General features: G+C 52.7%; 2 protein-coding genes across 5 annotated transcripts; one reads left to right on the top strand and one right to left on the bottom strand.

Moving 5' to 3' along the window:
• Positions 1–161: 161 nt before the first annotated feature.
• POFUT1 (protein O-fucosyltransferase 1) lies at positions 162–5,125 on the bottom strand. The gene is made up of 7 exons (XM_074920474.1): positions 4,929–5,125; positions 4,724–4,845; positions 4,417–4,599; positions 3,692–3,804; positions 2,791–2,983; positions 2,290–2,532; positions 162–1,874 (listed from the first exon to the last, which is right to left on the bottom strand). Exons 1-7 carry the CDS (start codon positions 5,047–5,049, stop codon positions 1,686–1,688), a joined length of 1,164 nt encoding a protein of 387 aa, XP_074776575.1. The 5' UTR covers positions 5,050–5,125; the 3' UTR covers positions 162–1,685.
• A 28-nt stretch (positions 5,126–5,153) lies between these two features.
• Positions 5,154–14,973, top strand: PLAGL2 (PLAG1 like zinc finger 2). Of its 4 annotated transcripts, none has more exons than XM_074920480.1 (4): positions 5,154–5,244; positions 8,240–8,349; positions 9,853–10,248; positions 11,136–14,973. In XM_074920480.1, exons 3-4 carry the CDS (start codon positions 9,986–9,988, stop codon positions 12,355–12,357), a joined length of 1,485 nt encoding a protein of 494 aa, XP_074776581.1. In that variant the 5' UTR covers positions 5,154–5,244; positions 8,240–8,349; positions 9,853–9,985; the 3' UTR covers positions 12,358–14,973. The 4 variants fall into 4 exon arrangements, with proteins under 4 accessions (XP_074776581.1, XP_074776583.1, XP_074776582.1 ...); XM_074920481.1 differs by having other exon boundaries at positions 5,183–5,244; positions 8,244–8,349; XM_074920482.1 differs by lacking the exon at positions 8,240–8,349 and having other exon boundaries at positions 5,169–5,244.
• Positions 14,974–18,097: the final 3,124 nt, after the last annotated feature.

Genomic DNA, 18,097 nt, shown 5'->3' with positions numbered 1-18,097 from the left:
GCCGCCGCCCGCCGGCCCGGCCCGGCCCGGGGGAACCTCGCTCTCCCCAGAGCCCCGTTTCTCGCCGCAGCAGGAGCGTGGGGGGCGCTGCGGGGCTGCTCGGCCTCACCCGCTCCCCGCGCAGCGCGGAGGAAGGAAGGGCGGTGCAATGCCAGTGAATACAAAATCAGGTTTTTATTATTACAAAAAAATATCTTTTTTTAGGAAAAAAAAAAATCTTAATACGCTGTCCTCCCCATAACGAGGCAGCCCTGAGGGCATGAGCCAGGATGCCTAAGCTGGGCAAAGCGCGGGCAGGCGCCCAGAAACCACCAACTCCTGTAATCTCTGGAAGCCAGCACCGAGGAAACAAGAGAGGAGCCTTTGCCGCCCTGACACTTGCGGTACCTTCCGATTTTAGCCCTCTTTGGCTCACTCCCTTGCGCCTTCAAACTCCTTGAAAGCTCAGGAACATTTCCAAGGAGAAAACCCACCACCAAAAATCAAGACATTTAGAGCTAAACCCCTGTAAACGCTCCGAGAGCGCCACAGGCAGCCAGCCCTGGTCCCACAGACCCACCTCAGCCTCATTTTTAAAAAACAGTAAATTCTGTACCTGGTCTTTGGACAAATCAGTCACAGGAGCACCAAAAGGCATTGGTCAAGCTGCGTCTCACCCCATCGGGATTATCAGTGTTCCCAGCACTAAACGGTACTGGGCCAAATGAAGGGTTTGGGGGCTGTTTCACCATCAGGAAGCAATTCCCAGAATTATCTTCCCCTGGGAACTGCCGCCCCCTGACAAGGGTTCTGCTGTCAGAGGGATCATTTTGCAACGTACAAAAGACAGAAACCATTACCACAGAGCTAGGTGAGACGTACACCAACCCCACTACAGCTACTTTAAAAGTCTTAGCTCAAAACCAGTTTCATTTCTACCACAGACCTCCACCTGACAGCAACAGCTACAAAGCTACAAGCCCTACATCTCCAACTCTCGACTGGCTACAGACGATCTCCCGCCTGTGTCCCTGCAAACAGCTTCTCCCCAGTTCGAAGAGGCTGAAGAAGCAGCTGCTGCACTAAAACATGCCCCTGCTGCGCTTCCTGAGCGCCGCTGAAGAGACCCAGATGCTGCAGGACACCAAAGCAGGTATGAAATCTTTCGGGGGGGAATGGAAACCGAGGCACTGAGGTGACGTGGCTCTAGTAAGGCAGCAGCGGTTCTCGATAAAACCCGGAGCTGAGTTTTACCTTGCACTCCCTTTCCAGGGACTGTGACATTCCTGACAATACTCTGCACTGAAAAAGAACTTATGGTCAATTTTGGGCAAGAAGCTTCACCACATCTCCATGTAAAATTTAAACTTAACGGGGAAAAAAAAATACGGACAAGAGGAAATCTGAGCAGCTGCTTCATCACGATTGCTGGTGAACCCCAAATAGTGAGAACGGAGAACTCTATCAACTACATCTTAAAAACTATACATAGTTTATAGTTTCCTATAAACTACATGATTTAGAGTTTCTTTTCTGTCTGACCTCACGCTGGAAATACAGGAGAAGTCAGATAGAACAGTCTAGAAACGACTGTGAGGAGTGAGAGGGCTGCGGCAGCCCGGCAGCGCGCTCTGCACGCAGGGGAACGCCGTCAGCCCCAAGCCGTCCCCCGGCAGGTACCGAGCTCAGAGCCCTGAGAACTTTGGTCAGAATTCATCCCGCAATCTCGGTGGGTGGTCCATGCCAAAAAACGAAGAGGGTTTTCCATGCACGTCCCGCTCTCTTTTCACAAAGGCAGTAAACGAGGAGACACAGTTCCCGATAAAGTGATCGGACTGGCCGAGAACATAGAGATCGATCTGAGGCACTTCTGGCTGCAAGCTGACAACCTTGATCTGCAGGAAAGGAGGGAAGCAAATGAATCTTATTACAATCCAAATGCCTTGGCTTAATATTAGAAATGGGAATATACAACAAAGAGCAGATTCTGTCTTAAGTCGCCCTAGAACTCATTAACGAATAGATAAATGTCAAAACAGTTTTGAAAATCCCTCAGGTTTATTTCACTGAAGTCTTCTTCAAGGAGAAATTTACTACCATGAAGGATAACGCTCTTCAACTTCTAGGAAAGGAAGAGTTCTACAGTATCATAAATTTTGCTCCTAGCAATAACAACTTTGAGATGCCAATGTGTCTGTGAATAAGGTATTACACAACTGCCTGGCTGCCGTCCGTGGCAGCAAGGGGCCAGAATCCAAGGAAGGTTTTTATTAAAGCACTCCTGCCAGCACGGGTTTCTGAAAGCCTTACCTTTCCCTGGAAGAACTGCTGTATTTCCGTCGTGTAGGGCTCAGAATCGGTAGCGATATAAACAGATTTAGCTTCTGTCTTTTTCACCCAGAGCTTGAGAGCGCGTTTGATCTCTCTGAGGTCTGGCAGGCACATCTCCATGGTGAGAGGGACCGCAGCGCTTCGGTCGTAGCCCACGCACTGAGGGGAAGCCATGAAGTGTGGCCCGGCCGTCCCGTCCTTCAACATATTGCAGGCGTTTTTCTGTTGGAAGAAAAACAAGAGGAAATATCGCATTTGAATGTCAACACTGGGAGGAAACACCACCACATCCCCCCCGTCACACCCTGTTTGAAAGGGGAATCCCAGCGGCAGTGCTAACCCCGCGAGGTGCCGAGCGCCGCCGGGGTCGGGCTCTCGCCCCAGCACGGCTCCTCTCGGGCAGCTCCTTGCACGGGGCATCAGCCACCAGCCAACGGCCACCACAGGGGCTACAGCAGCCAGCCCCACACAGAGCCATACCCAGTCTGAGCCGATCCTCAGATGAATTCCTACGTAGGGCCTGACCAGCAGAGAATGAATGTAGGCTTCTCCTTTCTTCACCATCTCATCAGACCACACGATGTACTTATGGAGGGGTCGGTGCTCCTCTAAGACTGGGAACTGGGCTGGAGCTCCAGGTAAGGCGAGCACAGGGTGCTCAGAGGGTGGAAATCTATGGGAAAAAAAACAGCAGACCAAAACATGACGTAACCGGGCAGGCATCATCTTGCAAGAACTACTGAGCATGAGTTTTGTGAAGCTTAGAACGGAAACTATGAACACCCAGAAATACTCAGTATCTATCGCTCCAAATTTGCCCAACACGAATCCTAAACCTTTTGCCATGTGACAGAACATTGAAGCAAAACTCAGGTACTGCATTTTACCTCAGCCCTGGTAACAAATGAATCAGCGTTATCTGACAGACAAAAGGTAAGAATCTCATACACATAACGATGAGCTACCAAGCAATAATAACTTACATTCTCACCCCAGACTAGAGCAATTCTGTCAAACTTACTGATACAACTAAAGGGGCTCTGAAAACACGAGGTAACCAGCAAAATACAGTTCATGATCAGCAACTGAGAACCAAGGTTATTTTGAAGAATAATTACACATGTAATCAATAAATACTGTAATTAAATGTTACTGGCTCAGAAATCAATCAGCCTAAGGGAGCTCACACCTAATACTGCCCACAGAAGAGCATGCTCAGTGAATATTTAATGGAAAAAACATTAAGATTTTTAGTTATATGGTTAACTAGTCACTTCAGTCTCTCCCCCCCAAAAGCAAAAGCTTTAGACAGTGACCAGCACAACTGGTTTGGTGAGTTATTCCATAGTGGCTTGCCAGCACTTTTCCATCTTCTCGCTACCTTTGGACCCAATGGTCCTTGTAGGCAGAACTGAAGGAGATTCCCTTGAAGAGCTCAGACTTATCAAAATTCACTTGGAACTGATCCCAGAAGGGACCAAATGGATTTCCATCCTGCAAAGGAAAGAGGAACATTCATTCAGTGAACAGGCATAGCCTGAAAGACAGACCTAGCAAGATCCCGGGGTGCAAAGCCGAAGAGCTTTTGTTACAGGAGGAAAGCAGACTGAACGCAACAGCCCGTCTGTCACATTCAGCTCCACATTGAAGAAAGCAAAGCACATTAAAGAAAGAGTGAAACACATCAAAGTTAACTGAGAGCTAATGCAAAGCCTGTGTTAAAAGAACAAGAACACCACAGGTCTCAAACTTGTATTTACGAGGTTGCTTTGAAGCCAGGCAGACAACTGCACCCCAGGTGTGAAACGGGCTGAGCCCTGTAAGCCTGGTTGTTACAAGTCTGCTCTCCTTACAGTCACAGCCGAGTCTGGAGTGGCAAAACCTACTTACGCAGAAAATCCTCCTGAACCCCAAACGTTTGCTGACAAAGAAAAGCATGAAGGCGCAGCCAGCCACACCAGTAAGGCGAAAGGAAAGGCCCCACAGGCTGACTTGGGGCCGTAACTCCTGAATTTGCCAATCAATGGCGGCCTGAATGAGCCGGGCATTCCCTCTGGAACAGCAGCACAACTAAACCGCGCCCCCGGGGATGCGGCGGGAACTCACCTTCATGGGACAAGTGCTTTTGTCAGCGCTTCTCTGAGCCGCCGCTTCGAAGCAGTAAGCCACTCGCTTGCCAGGAGGCCAGTGGACGGGCGCCAGCTCCTCCATGAAGTCCTCCAAGGCGATCACGCGGTGGTACCGCAGGAGCGGCTCCAGCCTGAAGTGCTCCGTGTAGGGAACGTGCAGCTGGGGACGACAGGAACCGCCTCACTCGCGGCCCCGGCGCCCGCACCTCACCCCTCCGCCTCCCCCGGGGAGAGGCCCCAGCCGCGCCCGCCGCCCCCTCCCCGCTTCCCCTCCCCGGGCTCACGTTGGTGTAGGGCGGGCGGTGGTGGCGGTACTCGATCCACGGCGGCACGGCCAGGGTCCGGTTGAGGGCGCGGGCGAAGGCCAGGGCTCCCAGGAAGTGCTCGGCCTGGTTCCCGAACCGGCCTGCGAGAGGGGGCGAGAGCGGGGCCTCAGCCGGGGCCTCCGCCGGCGGCTCCGCCGGGGGCTCGGCGGCGGGAGGGCCTCACCCATGCAGGGACAGTAGAGCAGGTAACCGGCCGCGTCCCAGGCGGGCGCCGCGCCGCCCCCCAGCAGCAGGAGGGAGAGGAGGACGAAGAGGAGGAGGACGAGGACCGGCGGCGCCGCCATGGCGGCTCGGCGGAGGCCAACGAGAGGCGGCCCCGTCCCGGCATGCCCCGGGGCCCGGCGGAACGGCCGCTCTAGCGGGAAGCGGCCACCATCGAGGCGGAAGCGGGAGGGCGACGTCACTCCCACAATGCCCCGCACAATGGGGCCGCCGGGGCCTGGGCCGGAGCCGCGCCTGGCGGGGCCCGGGGGAACGGGGTGAGTGCGGGGGGGGAAGGGGGGCGAGGGGCGGCGTCACGGCGGCCCCCTCCCCTCGGCGGCGGGGTCCCCTCAGGGGAGAGGGGGGGCGTGTGAGGAGGAGGAGGAGGAGAAGCCGCAGCAGGAGGGGGGGGGGCGTAGGCCGGGCCCGCCTCTCCCCCTCCCTCCCCTCAGGGCTGCGCCATGGTAACGGGGAGGGGGGGCGGCACGTGTGCTCCCCCTGGCACCGGCCCGGCTGCCCCACGGAACCGTCCCTGGGTCCGTTTCCCTCCTGGTGCAACCGGAGAAGCTGTCGGGGGGGCCCCGAGTTGCCCCGGACTCGAGGCACCCCCCCCCCCCCCCTTTCCCCCGGTAGCCCCGCTGGTTGCAACCAACACGGCCGCGCTCTGTCCTGGGGGCTCTGCAGCCCCTTCGGGGTTGAGCGAGTGAAAAGAGCGGGTTTTTGTAGCGTAAATAAATCATCCCGGAGCCATGTTGGCGTTTGGAGCTTTCCCGGTGGTGCAGGGAGGGGGTTTGGGCTTTCAAATTCCAAGTCTGTTGTCATGTCAGGGAGGTAGAGGGTGAAAGGAGCTCGGTCAGGTGGGAAAATCATCCTGCGGGGATGGTGTGGCTGGTTACATCCTATGGGAAAGGGGCGGCAGCTTTTTCCTGGGCTTTAAAAGTAAATGCAAACTTTATGCAGAGTTTTTCAAAATTCTGTAAGTGATCAGGTGGGAGGAAATTGATACTGAGGCTTGAACAGCTCAACTAGAAAAATGAGCCTGTTTGGATGTAAAAACCGACATATCTAGAAACAGCCAAAGTCACTCGCTGCAAGAAAAGAATGATTTTGATAGGGGAAAGCAGGGAATGACACACGAGTTGGTGTTTGCAACTGTAGGAAAAAAAGGGTCAATGCAGGATGTGTAGGCAGGTGATGTTTACATCCAGGTGTGGCATTGGCAAGGCCGGTGCTGTGCATCTAGGTTTGGTATCCGCTTTTCCTGCTTTGTAATTAAGAAGCCGATATTGGAAAACGGCAGAGGATGTAGAAAAGTTGTAAAGGGATCAGAGGTCCAGAAGCAGAGCCTTGCAGCCCGCGGCCAGAGCTGGGCTTGGTTAGAGCACTGTAACGTGGGCTGCGGTTTTGTTATGCTGTGCGGGGCTTTGAAAGACCTGCTCCGAGGACGTGGCTGCGGCGGTTTGAGGTGCTCTGGTCACTGGTTGTCGTGTAGGAAGGTCACTGAAGGCACGCGTGGCCCCGCCGGGCCGGTGCCGGGCCTGACGCCGCGGCCGGGGTCGCTGCAGAGGGTTGGAGAAACGACACCGGCCCGGGGCCGAGCGCCCGCCCTGGGTTCAGGCTTCTGCTTTCTGCCATGTCGTTGGCACCTTCCGCTTGAGCGAGTTTAAGCTTTGACAACTTAAAATAGCTTAGCAGACCTGAGTGGGGGACTGATCTGGGTGGGGGAGGAAAAATTTAAAAAGAAGTTACTCTTCAGCTGGGTAAGTCCCTCCAGCCACGCACTGTGCAGCTGTAAAACAGCCGGGCCGGGGCGGAGGCGGGAGGTGAGGACCGAGGGGACGCTGGAGTCCCGGGGCCAACTTCTCTGTCCCTGCGGGAAGAGAAGTGACAGTGCTGGAGCAGCTCCTCAGCAAAGGCACGGGGGACTGAGCAGGTGGAAGCCAAGGACAGGCAGATACAGATCAGACACGAGAGAGGCCCTTTAGAAAAGAGAAACGGCAGCTCCACAATCCCGGGGCTGGCTGGGCAGCCTGCCAGGGCCCGTGTCCCTGCCGCCCGCTGCTGCGGCGGCCCCGCTGCCACCAGATCAGCACAGCTCTGCTCTTGGGCCAGTCAGAGAACTCATCCAGGCTCCTTTTTTCTTTTTTCCGGATTATTTTTAACCTGGGCAGCTCCCTGATCTGGTTTCCAGCCTGGGTCACAAGGTTTTCCCACACAGTTGAGGAACAGTGCTCCGTGTCACAGGAGTGACTTGGAGGGGCAGAAACTGCAGAAATGCTCTAGTGATACTTTGAACCACACCTTGAGAAGCATTAAACAGTGGGACAGACTGTCAAAGCAGGTTTCAGACTCTATCCCAGGGACTTTTTGTGAAGCCTGAGAGCTTTTTTTGTACCATGTACCACCTCAGACATACTTCATTGTTTTCTGTGGCCAGAATCTCTTAGATAGTGTACAGTATGAGCTCTTCTAGCTTGAATTTGCACAAACCTGATGACTGGAGTAATGAAATATTTCATATAAATTGGCAGCCAGTGGGAATGCAGCTCACAGGTGGATTGTATTTTTTGCCAGCTCTTTGTTCCCCTCACCAGCTTCTTAACCTCTGCAGAACTGCGGCAGAGGAAGATTCATCCGGTGAGGGGAGTTTTCTGTAACCGACTTATCTGAGATTTCTAGAGCTGCATAGGCTAGACATATTTTTTTCCAGGACTAGTACAGAACTTTCTAAGATAACCAGGTTTCCCAGTGCAGGTACAAGCACTGTGAGGTACAGGATGTTCTCCGAACAGGTGTAGGTGGAGCGTTTCGACACAGCAGTGACTCTTTCTCTCTGGTGGCTACAGACTTAGAGTGAACAGGGAGCACATTGGAAATGTTCTTTGTAGAAATGTGACTAAGAAAACTAATCGAGTTTTTGAAAAAATGTAAATATCTAGGTTGTGCAGAGGGTTTTCTAGCCAAGCACGAATTATGCTGTTAACCTTCTGTGGCTTCTGGGTTTCACTGATACTATGCAAGACCCTCATCTTGGTTTTTCTTTCTTATTCCACGGCTGTCAGTGTCCTAGGATGTGCATTTAGACTTAGAAACAGACCAGATCGAGCCCTTTTTCTTGCTAGACCCTTACAGTTTTAAAGGAAAGCTGATGAAATTTTACAATCACAGAGATTACCGTATCTCAACTCATTTGTGTTTGGGTTCCTGCTCTGAAGGTGGTAGTTATGTGCCTTACAATTAAAGAGAGCAAATTCAAACTGTGTCTTCTTTCAGGTAGTTCTGAAACTGGTACAGATGGCTGAGCTGGTTCATAGGGAAAGCAGCAACTACCCAGCGCAAGCAGCAGAGGCTCCTGGAACGTGTGCCCAGCTCTGAGGCAGGAGGTAGAGAACATTTATCTTTTCTGTCACACCTCTGGTGCAGAGGTGAAATATTCAGGGTCTCAGACACCTGCAGAGTGCTCTGAGCTGGGCTCCTGCACCCCGAGGGGTGGGAGCAGCCGTCAGGTCACGCTGGTTTGTGCCAAAGTGGCACCTCAGCAGTTCTAGTCCTTTATTGTTCTGCTCTGGCCGAGTAGATTCAGCCTGCACAAAACTGAATTCTGTTCTTGATGGACGTTTCCAAACCTCACGTTGACACATTTTCTCGGAGTCATCCCACTTCCTGGTGTTTTCCATCCTGAGGGAACCATTCCTGGGATTGTGAGTGATGCTGTAGTTACAGTTCTTGTTATTTCAGCTATTCATAACGTTCAGGGGTGCACTTTCTTAATGGGGGTGGGTTAGTTCCCTCGTAGTTGCACATCCTGCCCACAACTGGCACTCGTGTTGATGTGCAGGCAGGAAGTTCCTCCCTCTGAAGCAATCATGGAGTGAGAAAGAGCTTGAGGGTTTGATGCTATTTTAAGAAGAGTTTCTCAGGCAGCTAAATTCAGTGCAAGAGATCTTTTCTGAGGTGTTTAGTTCAGCTAACCATTTACCAGTTTAGGTGGTGGTAGAACCATGTAAAAATGCAGTATTTTACCACCAGGACAAACACAACTCAAGAACAGCCTGCTAAGAGAGATTAATGGAGATTTTCATCAGCGTGAAAGCCAGCAGAGCGTACAGGAGGTATGTTTTGTTGAACAGAAAATAGTCTGAACTTCCATTTACCAATGGATGAGAGTGTAAAAGGAGAAAAAAAAAAAGATAAAAATTGCTCATTACTGTAGAAAACTTAATAATCCAGAGAAGCAGAATCTGCCCCACAGTAGAAAAGTGAAAATGCTGTGACTAATCACACCCTGAAGAGAAGCAGCGTCTGTTGCCTTCCTGAAAAAGGTGCAACGCTGCCGATAAGGGCAGGTTTTCCTCCCCAGCCCCGTTGACCCATGTGTGGTAACTCAGACTGGTTTGCTGGGAGATGGCCTTGCTTGTGCACCAGGTTGGTGGCAGAGTGGATGAAAAAATAGAAGAGCACCTTAGTTTTGCTGAGAAGCTCTAGAAGGGAATTTCGTGTGAGCAAAGATCAAGAGCAAGTGAGAATAGACTGTGAAGAACGTGAAAAAAGGGGATGAGGAGAGATCCACAAAACCCACGGGGAAAGGTGAGGTATTTAGAGCTACAAAGAGACTCCTACCTGCAATATTTCGGGAAAAAATGCATGTAACAGGTAACGCTGGCTCTTAATAGTTACAAAAATGTAATTCAGAAAAAGTTTAACATGATTTTGTTCAGGTAACAGGGGTTAAGGGAGAAAAGAACAAAACATTCTGGAGCTGGGAGTTGCCCATGTCCGTGAACACGCATCTTCACGCGTTTATAACCCTTGCTGAACGCTCACACGTGTTCGTGTGCACGGGTGAAAGATGCAGCATCGTAACCCCAACCCTTGTGTGCTTGCAGGTGAAGATGAGTTGCTGCTAAAGCAGTTTGCTCACAGAGGGTTCCAACAGAAAACGGCACCAGGACAACATCACGGCAAGACGCCTGCAGGCTCGAGTTCTGCTTGACATGGCCATGTTCTACTAGACCTGCCATGACGGCATTTTTTCCCAGTGTTCCCAACTGGATTCAAGATGCAAAGCAGGAGGAGGAAGAGACAGGCTGGAAATTAGTCCCCAGACCGAGAGGTGAAGAGACTGAAAGTCAGGGAAAATGCCAATGTGAAATATCGGAGACTTCCTTCACTAATGTGGACAAGCTGAGAACTCACACGCTTTCTCACACTGAGCAGAAACCCTACAACTGCCCTCAGCTGCACTGTGGCAAAGCCTTTGCTTCTAAGTACAAGCTCTATAGGTAGGTAACTGCTGAGTGCCGCTGCCAGAAGAGGGGGAAAACCCCTCCCTCATGTTTTTTTTGCTTGAATTTCTGAGAAGGTGGAGGAGGGGAAATGCCCCTGTTACCTTGAAAAGCAGTCGAGTCCCAGACGTTACCATACTTGGCATCTCTCTAAGCACCTTCCAGAGAACCTCAGATAATGCTTTATCTCCAGACAGCCTCAGATAATACTTTATCCTGAGCTCTAGCTGTTTTGTGTTTCACTGAGGAGGAAATCGAAGCAGAAAGTGAAGTTCACAGATTAAAAAACAAAATGAAAACCAAGAACAGCATTCGCATTTCATAAGCTCTAACTTTAATCACAGGAATATTTCTGTGGCAGCTGTTGTTCTAAGCATGAATAAGTAGAGTTCCCGTTTATGCACTGAAATGCAGCGTAGAATAATTAAACTGATCGGTAGGAACTTGAAACTAGATGAACCACAGTGCCAGAGAGTGTAAGACACCGGGGTGAAATCAGTCCACGGTGGCTGTCAGCAGACACTGCCCCAGCCTGCTGCCTCCCGATGAAGTGACGCCGTCTCGCCAGCAGATGAGCGGTTTTTGTCAGAAACTGCCAAGGTTTTCTTTGTCATTTCCCCTCTGACAGCCTCAGCAGAGAGGACAGGAGCTGAGCAGCTGACTCAAGTATTCCTGTGTGGAGGTGGTGGGTGCTGGGGAGGACGGGCACTGCTGAGCCGGGCTCCGTACCTGGGGTCGGTGTCAGGGCAGCACTCCCGTGGCGGTGAGATCCCGTCTGGGGGTTTTGTGGCATGAAACGTAGAACACAAGGAAAATATTGAAAAAGTAGCGTGTGTTCTACGTTTGGCCGCTGGTCTATAACGTTCCTGCTTTTCTCCCAAAAGGCACATGGCCACGCACTCTGCTCAGAAGCCTCACCAGTGTATGTACTGCGAGAAGATGTTCCACCGCAAGGATCACCTTCGCAACCACCTCCAGACCCACGACCCCAACAAGGAGGCCCTGCACTGTCCGGAGTGCGGCAAGAACTACAACACGAAACTGGGCTTCAGGCGTCACCTGGCCATGCACGCGGCCGCCAGCGGGGATCTCAGCTGCAAGGTGTGTCTGCAGACCTTTGAGAGCACCCAAGTGCTGCTGGAGCACCTCAAAGCTCATTCTCGACGGGCTTCTGGTGGAGCGAAGGAGAAGAAACACCCGTGTGACCACTGCGACAGGCGCTTCTACACCCGCAAGGACGTGCGGAGGCACTTGGTGGTGCACACGGGGCGGAAGGACTTCTTGTGCCAGTACTGCGCGCAGAGGTTTGGGCGGAAAGATCATCTGACCAGGCACATGAAGAAAAGCCACTCCCAGGAACTGCTGAAGATTAAGACGGAGCCGGTTGACATGCTGGGTCTCCTAAGCTGCAGCTCGTCTGTGGCAGTGAAAGAAGAGCTGAGTCCCGTCCTGTGTATGGCATCCAGAGACATGATAGGTGGTAAGAGCTTCCCTGGCGTGTTGCCGGTGGGCATGTACAGCACACATCTCCAAACCATGCCAAGCTCAGGGATGCCCCACTCTTTAGTTCCTAATTCTCTTCCCATGGGAATGAGCTATCCTCTGGAGTCTTCTTCTCCCATCTCCTCCCCACCACAACCTCCTCCAAAGTATCAGCTTGGATCTACCTCATATTTGCCTGAGAAACTACCCAAAGTAGAGGTGGACAGCTTTCTGTCAGACTTCCCTGGCAGCCTGTCTCTCTCGTCTGGTGAGCCTCAGTCCTCTTCGCCCCAGCCACCCCCCCTGGATGAGCCTTTGCTTCCCAAGAGCCCTGCTAACCTTTCAGAGGCTCTCTGTGCTGCTAACATGGACTTTTCTCATCTTCTTGGCTTCCTCCCCCTAAACCTTCCTCCTTGCAATCCACCCGTATCATCGGGGGGATTGGTCATGGGCTACTCGCAGGGGGAGACGCAGCCACTGCTTACCACTTTGCAACATCAACCTCAAGAATCTCCTGGAGCTGGGGCCTCGCTGAACTTTGGGCCCCTTCATTCATTGCCCCCTGTCTTCACCTCCAGCTTGAGCACAACCACACTGCCACGTTTCCACCAGGCATTCCAATAAGCTGAAAATAGCACTGGAGAGCAGATCTTTCAGTCACCCTTTTGTGGAGAGCCTTAAAAACGCACAACTCTTCCTTCCCTTTGGGGTGCGAAAGCTTTGCAAAGCTGTTTCAGACAGGAGGTTTCTGATCTCTGGAGGGAGCACTTGTAGACTGGAACAGCAGATACCCCTGTGCAAGTCCCAGTCCTGTACAGCAAAAAGATTTCAGCTAATAGACTGGATATATTTTATCTAATTTTTAATCTGTGAATCAGGAGCCGCGCTTAGCACTGACCTTCCCTGAGATCCTGGAGCTATGTTCCTCTTGGGGAAGGGACTGTCCCTGAGAAGGAGTTGAGACTCTTTCATCTTGGGCTAAACTTTTGAAGAGTCCAGCTTCCATTTCATGTTATCACACTGCAATTCTGGCAGAACAGCCAACACCTCCACACGGAGAAGGAGGAGAAGTCAGGATATCCGCTCTGTATGAAGCCAACAGGGGGGAGGCTGCCCTTCCCCGCTACCTCTCATCCCAGCACCTAACAGCTTCCTCCACGGAACGCAGCTTACTCCACATCAGTGTTAAGCCACGAGACCGTTTACATAACGAATTCAGAGATGTCACCTCAGTCTTCTTTGCGGAGCTGTTAGGTTAAACTCATTACAGTGAACATTGTTTACACAACGCAAATCTGTTTCCGCCATGATGAAAGTAGGAGGCACCAGAATACACTGGGTTTATGTCTGGTGTAGCTAGAACACTGTTTACACAACGAAGTCAGGTTGCACTGATTTCTCTTCACTTGTCATGTTCTTCCCCCATGGGGAAATACACTGCTTGGACCACTTCAGCCTCTGCCACTGTCGGCAGCAGCTTCCCGCGTCTTCTCTCTGGCTCTCCACGCGGCGGGGGCACGGGGCAGCTCTCCGGGCTTGGCTTGTTTTGTGGTGAATGGATGGATGGACGGATGGAGCCCCGTTTGTTTTAAACATCCCCCCCCAGGCAAACAGGTCGCGCACCTCGTCTGGAAACCAAAGCATGAGGAAAGGCCAGGCTGGAGACAGGCTGCGGGGCCCGCTCCGGAGGTTCCCTTGAGATGAGGAGCAGAGTACGAGGTTCGAGGGGTTTTTACCACAACAGTCCGGTGAGATCAGTGCCCTTTTGGCTTATCCATGCAGCAGTCTCAAGAGAGAGAGATATTTACCTTAGTCCTGGGGTGATGCCATCCAGGGATTGGGCAGAAAAATTGGCCCCGGCTTCATGTACACTGTCGGTGTATCGGAAGCATTTTCCCCAACACTAAAGTTCTAACGGACGCTGAGGGTTTGGGCCTGCAGTCCCCCTTCCACTGAGGATTTGGTTCCACTGGCCTTTTTGTTCTCGAGCCTTGCCTCCTGGAGTTCCAGCCCTGGTCCAGCAAGGGCCTCCTGCCCCACCTCTTCAGTTCTTCCACGGCCTGTCTCCCCGCTGAGGGCAGAAGGGTCACGCTGGGGGTGGCCGCCAGCTCCTGATGTCCTTTAGCGCCTGGGTCCTCTCCTGCTCCCTGGTCCCGGGCACTTGCCCCGCAGATGGTAACGGGCGGCGGGCGGTCTCGCTGGCGTTGGTGCGCCTCGGTGAATGCAGACACCCAGGGCCTCATAGCTCAGCGTGGAGCGGGCCGGTGTCAACCAGGAAATCTGTCAATATTGTTCTCCGTAAATCTAGGAAATGCAAAATCTACCTCTACTCTGTTATCTCAGCTCCGTCAGCGAAGCCAGATGCTGTCCTCCCTCCTCTCCCCACAGTGCATCCACTGCCGTCAGCGCAGGCTGCTCTGCTGAGCCGTGGTCCCGGCGCGCGGCGGCGGCCCTGCCTCCTTTGTTCATAGGCTTGTCCCCCTTTCCGTTTTACTCGAGAATTTTATTTTTAATTTAGCTTAGTAATTCTTCCCAGAATGACTGTTTAGTGATCCATTGATTCTCCAAAACATAGATCAGTTGTTTTAGGTTAGCCAGCAATGCTGCAAATAATACTTTTGTATCAAAATGTAATATAAGATTTATTTACCTCAGCAATATCCTGTGGCAATGATCTCCCCGAGTTAAATGCAGTACTTCCTTTTCTCCACTGTAAGATGTTGCCTTTCGAAGTTCAACGAGTGCCTTCTTGTTCTCTAACATAGAAAAGGTAAATAGGGCATTTCAGCTAGTCTTCTGTTTACCGTCATTGAATACCTCAGGCCTGTCTTCTATTGCTTTTCTCTTTGCAAATTAAAAGTTTCACACTGTTATCAATTTTATGCAAGCCTTATCCCTGTCTTCAGTTGAGAGGATTTTTTTTTTTTTTTTTTTTTTGAGAAATAAATGGTCGGAGCTGATCTCTTACTGCATGTGAGGATTATCAGGTTTGTGCAGTGCCATCACACACCTCCTCCCGTTTCAGAACATTCAGCTTTCCTGCTTTTTGCCTGCATTGTACTCTGAACAGATGTCATCACTGGAATTCCTTTAGCAGCAGTAGCTAAACTTAGAGCCAGGCATCTTTTTCCTACCAGTAGTCTGTCAAAGAATAAACGGAATTCATTTTGCTATGATTTGCACGTGTGATTTGCTTTCCGCAGCTCTTCCAACAAGCAGAATCGCAATAACCCGTGTCGGTGAGAGGAGAGTCTGACCCAGCCCCGGGAGCTGTCCCGAGGCGCACGCTGAGCCCAGGCCGGGTGTTTGCGCTGCAGAATGGGCTCAAACCTCCCGATCCACAACAGTTTATAACCTGCAGGTCTTCTGTCAGCCGATCTAAAACTAACGAGGCTACTTCCGTGCGAAATACAAAGTGTGGCGTTCACAAAACAAATTGTTTCCTGAAGCTAGTGAACAACTGTCAGCTGTTCATAAGAAAAAAAGACTTTGAGCGTCTAAGCTGCACCCCTGGGGAGTCTGAGTTTGTTGGGGAGTACCGGGCTGTTACGAGACTTGGTGGAAGTCAGCTGAGACGAGCTCCTGCCGACGCGCCTGCAGGTAAAACAGCCTTGAACTCGCCACCCGGCGAGGAGATTGCTGCAGCAGGGCCTGGCAAACCTTCCGGCGTGTGGGCAGGACCGTGGGGTGAGGGAGCGGCAGCCACGACACTAGTTAGGTGATGGAAAAACAAAGTTTCGTCCCAGAAAGGGTTTGGTTTGGTTTTTTGTTGGTTTTTTTTTTTTAAGTCAAGGTTAGGGATTTTCAAGTCAATGTGCTACTTTCTCTCCTGAGTTCGTTCTTAAGGTCGGGAACGGAGCCTGCGAGGGAGGATGGTGGATGTGAGACGGACCCACAGCACCGGTGTCCGAGCGTGACGTCACCCACGGGGCAGCTTTGGCCGTCACCCAGGTACAGGAGAGTGCTGCGAGTCAGCCGGGACACGGAGACACGTGCAGCCGCCCTGGGAGGCACAAAATACCGATGGAGGGGAGGAATTTCTGAAGCAGTAGTTTCGCAGAGGCTGGGTGAACACAGGCGAGGGATTCGGCTGGGCTGCACCCCGCGGAGGTCTGAGACACAGCGCCAGCTGCACGGAAGCGGGAGAGCTCAGAGGGTGAGCCCGTCGGAACCGGTGGAAGTCACCTGGAACAAACCTTGAGCCAGGAGAAGCCTCACGCTAGCCCCACGGAGGGCCTTGGAAGGCCCAAATGAAGGGTTTTGTCCTGTGAGCCGCCCCGCTGGGGTGTCTCACTCCAGGCACAGCTGTGTCGGCACGGTGGCGTCGGGCTGGGCCTGAGAGGGGCAACTACAGCCAGTGACTGGTCAGGAGGGTTTGGTTAAGGAATATTTTAAAGCGTGGGGGGTGTTCAGTAGGAACAGTGCGGAGAACTAAGACACACAATGCGGAGCTCAGGTCTGTGAAAGGGCGGGACGGGCGTGCCTGCCCTTACCACTCACACCCGGCCCCTCCGCAGGGCGAGGACGTAACGGCCCACTGGGAACCAGAATGATTCCAGCTGGCTTGTTAGAAAATACACAAGATGAGCCATTTCGTGGCAGCAGAGGGTTAACTCACCTAGTCAGTCCTTCCCAGGCTCACAATTCTGGAGCTGTGTGAAAATCTGGAGATCTTTCTCCCCGTGGGATTACGGCTCCCTCAGAATCCTTTTGTATGAAGGCACAACACGTTCACTTGCGTTTGCTCCCACTGGCTCTCGTTGACGGAGCACCCACGGGCAGCGCTCTGACAGACCCTCTTCAGCCCTCTCACAATAGTGCCTGCTCTTTAGCCTCAGCCCTGAAAAATGTTGTCACTTCAATGGGAATCCCTTTTTTTCCCCTCTGGTAGATTGAGGATTTCAGTACTTTTGTTGGGAGCTCAGCTCTTTGTTCTTTAATTCCTTCCTTGCTGACAGGTGAATAGCAGCTGCTTGGAAGATTTCCTGCAGTTCACTGAAAAATCCCCATTTCCTTTCTCTACCATTGCATCACCTTTGCTATCGGGAAAGAATAGCCCTGCAGAGGCATTTTCTGCTGCCTACAATTAAATTTTTTACAAAGAAATCTTCAAAGATGCTCTCCCCATCACCCTACCTTCTTGCTTATCCTCTCTAATCCTGGTTACTCAGGCTCACTGAATTCTCCCTCGGGTGCCTATTTTTAGTTAATTGCCTGCCCAAGCCTTGCAGATATTCTGCCACCAGAGTGAGGCGGATGAACGGCTCGAACAGAACCACTTCATTAAAACTTTACGGGTTTCCATCTTCAACCAAAATTTGCTTCTCATTCATAACTTATTTCTTGTATTTGGCCCAGTTCGCAGAGGCGGGAGTCGCCTCTGAAGCTCTGATGATGGTCCTGCCCGCTCAGAGCAGGCCGTTGGGTTGTGCTGGGCCAGGACTGGGGTCACCCCGGCCCCGCTCACCCTTTCTGTGCCTGTTTCCCCAGACCGGCCCCGCAGCAGCACAATCCTCCCCAGCTGAAAGCTGCTCAGGGAAAGGCGCTGCCGCCCCGCCCCACCTCCCTTCCAGGGCCGCCACGTCCCGTCCCCCCCAGCGCGTCTCCGTGGGCTCCTCCCGGTCACTGCACACCCCATGGGGCTCCCCCCGCGCTGTCCCCCCACCCCTGACGTCCTCGTTTCATCCTGCTGCATAACCAGGGTCCTGCAGAATCCCCCCACGCGTTTCAGCCCTTCCGAGCGCTTTTCCTCCAAGCGCTTCCTCAGCGCCCGGAGCAGTCGCCCCACGTTACGCCACGGAGCGCCGGAACGGGCCGAGCAAAACCAGGTGGTGATCAGAGAGCGCTGCCCCGAAGGGAGAGCACCTTCTGCTTCTGACAGACCCATCCCAGGGACTCGCCTCGCCTGCCTGCCAGAAGCACATTTTATTCCTTACGTGCCCAGGTGAGCGCGTGGGGGGGACGGAAGCGTTTTCCTCGCTGCGGTGCCGGCAGCGCAGCGCCCGTGAGGACGCGGGATGTGGAGGCGGCTGCGCTGCGGCGGGAGATCACAGCGACAGGGAGGGTCAAAGGCATCGCAAAAGGTGAAGAGCAGGGAACGTGGAACCCGTTGTTTTTTTTTTAAATTACTATTGAATAGGTCAGCTCTCTGTTTTCAGTTAGGGGAAAAATCCTCAGCGTTACAGTGTCTTGTTAAAGACCAACCGCCCCCGTTCCAGCAGCGCTCTGCTCCTGCCTTCCCGGCGTTTCACGCACAGCGACCGCGCGGAGCTGCTCGGCCTCGGCGGGGGAGCCAGTCCCGCGCCCGCCCAGCGCCCCGATCGCCCGCGGGCCAGTGTCTGGCACTTGCCGGTAACACAGAAGC

Source organism: Athene noctua, chromosome 16 (genome assembly GCF_965140245.1).
Source record: "Athene noctua chromosome 16, bAthNoc1.hap1.1, whole genome shotgun sequence".
Taxonomy (NCBI): domain Eukaryota; kingdom Metazoa; phylum Chordata; class Aves; order Strigiformes; family Strigidae; genus Athene; species Athene noctua.
Note: the sequence above shows the minus strand (reverse complement) of the source record. Positions and strands in the feature narration are given on the sequence as shown.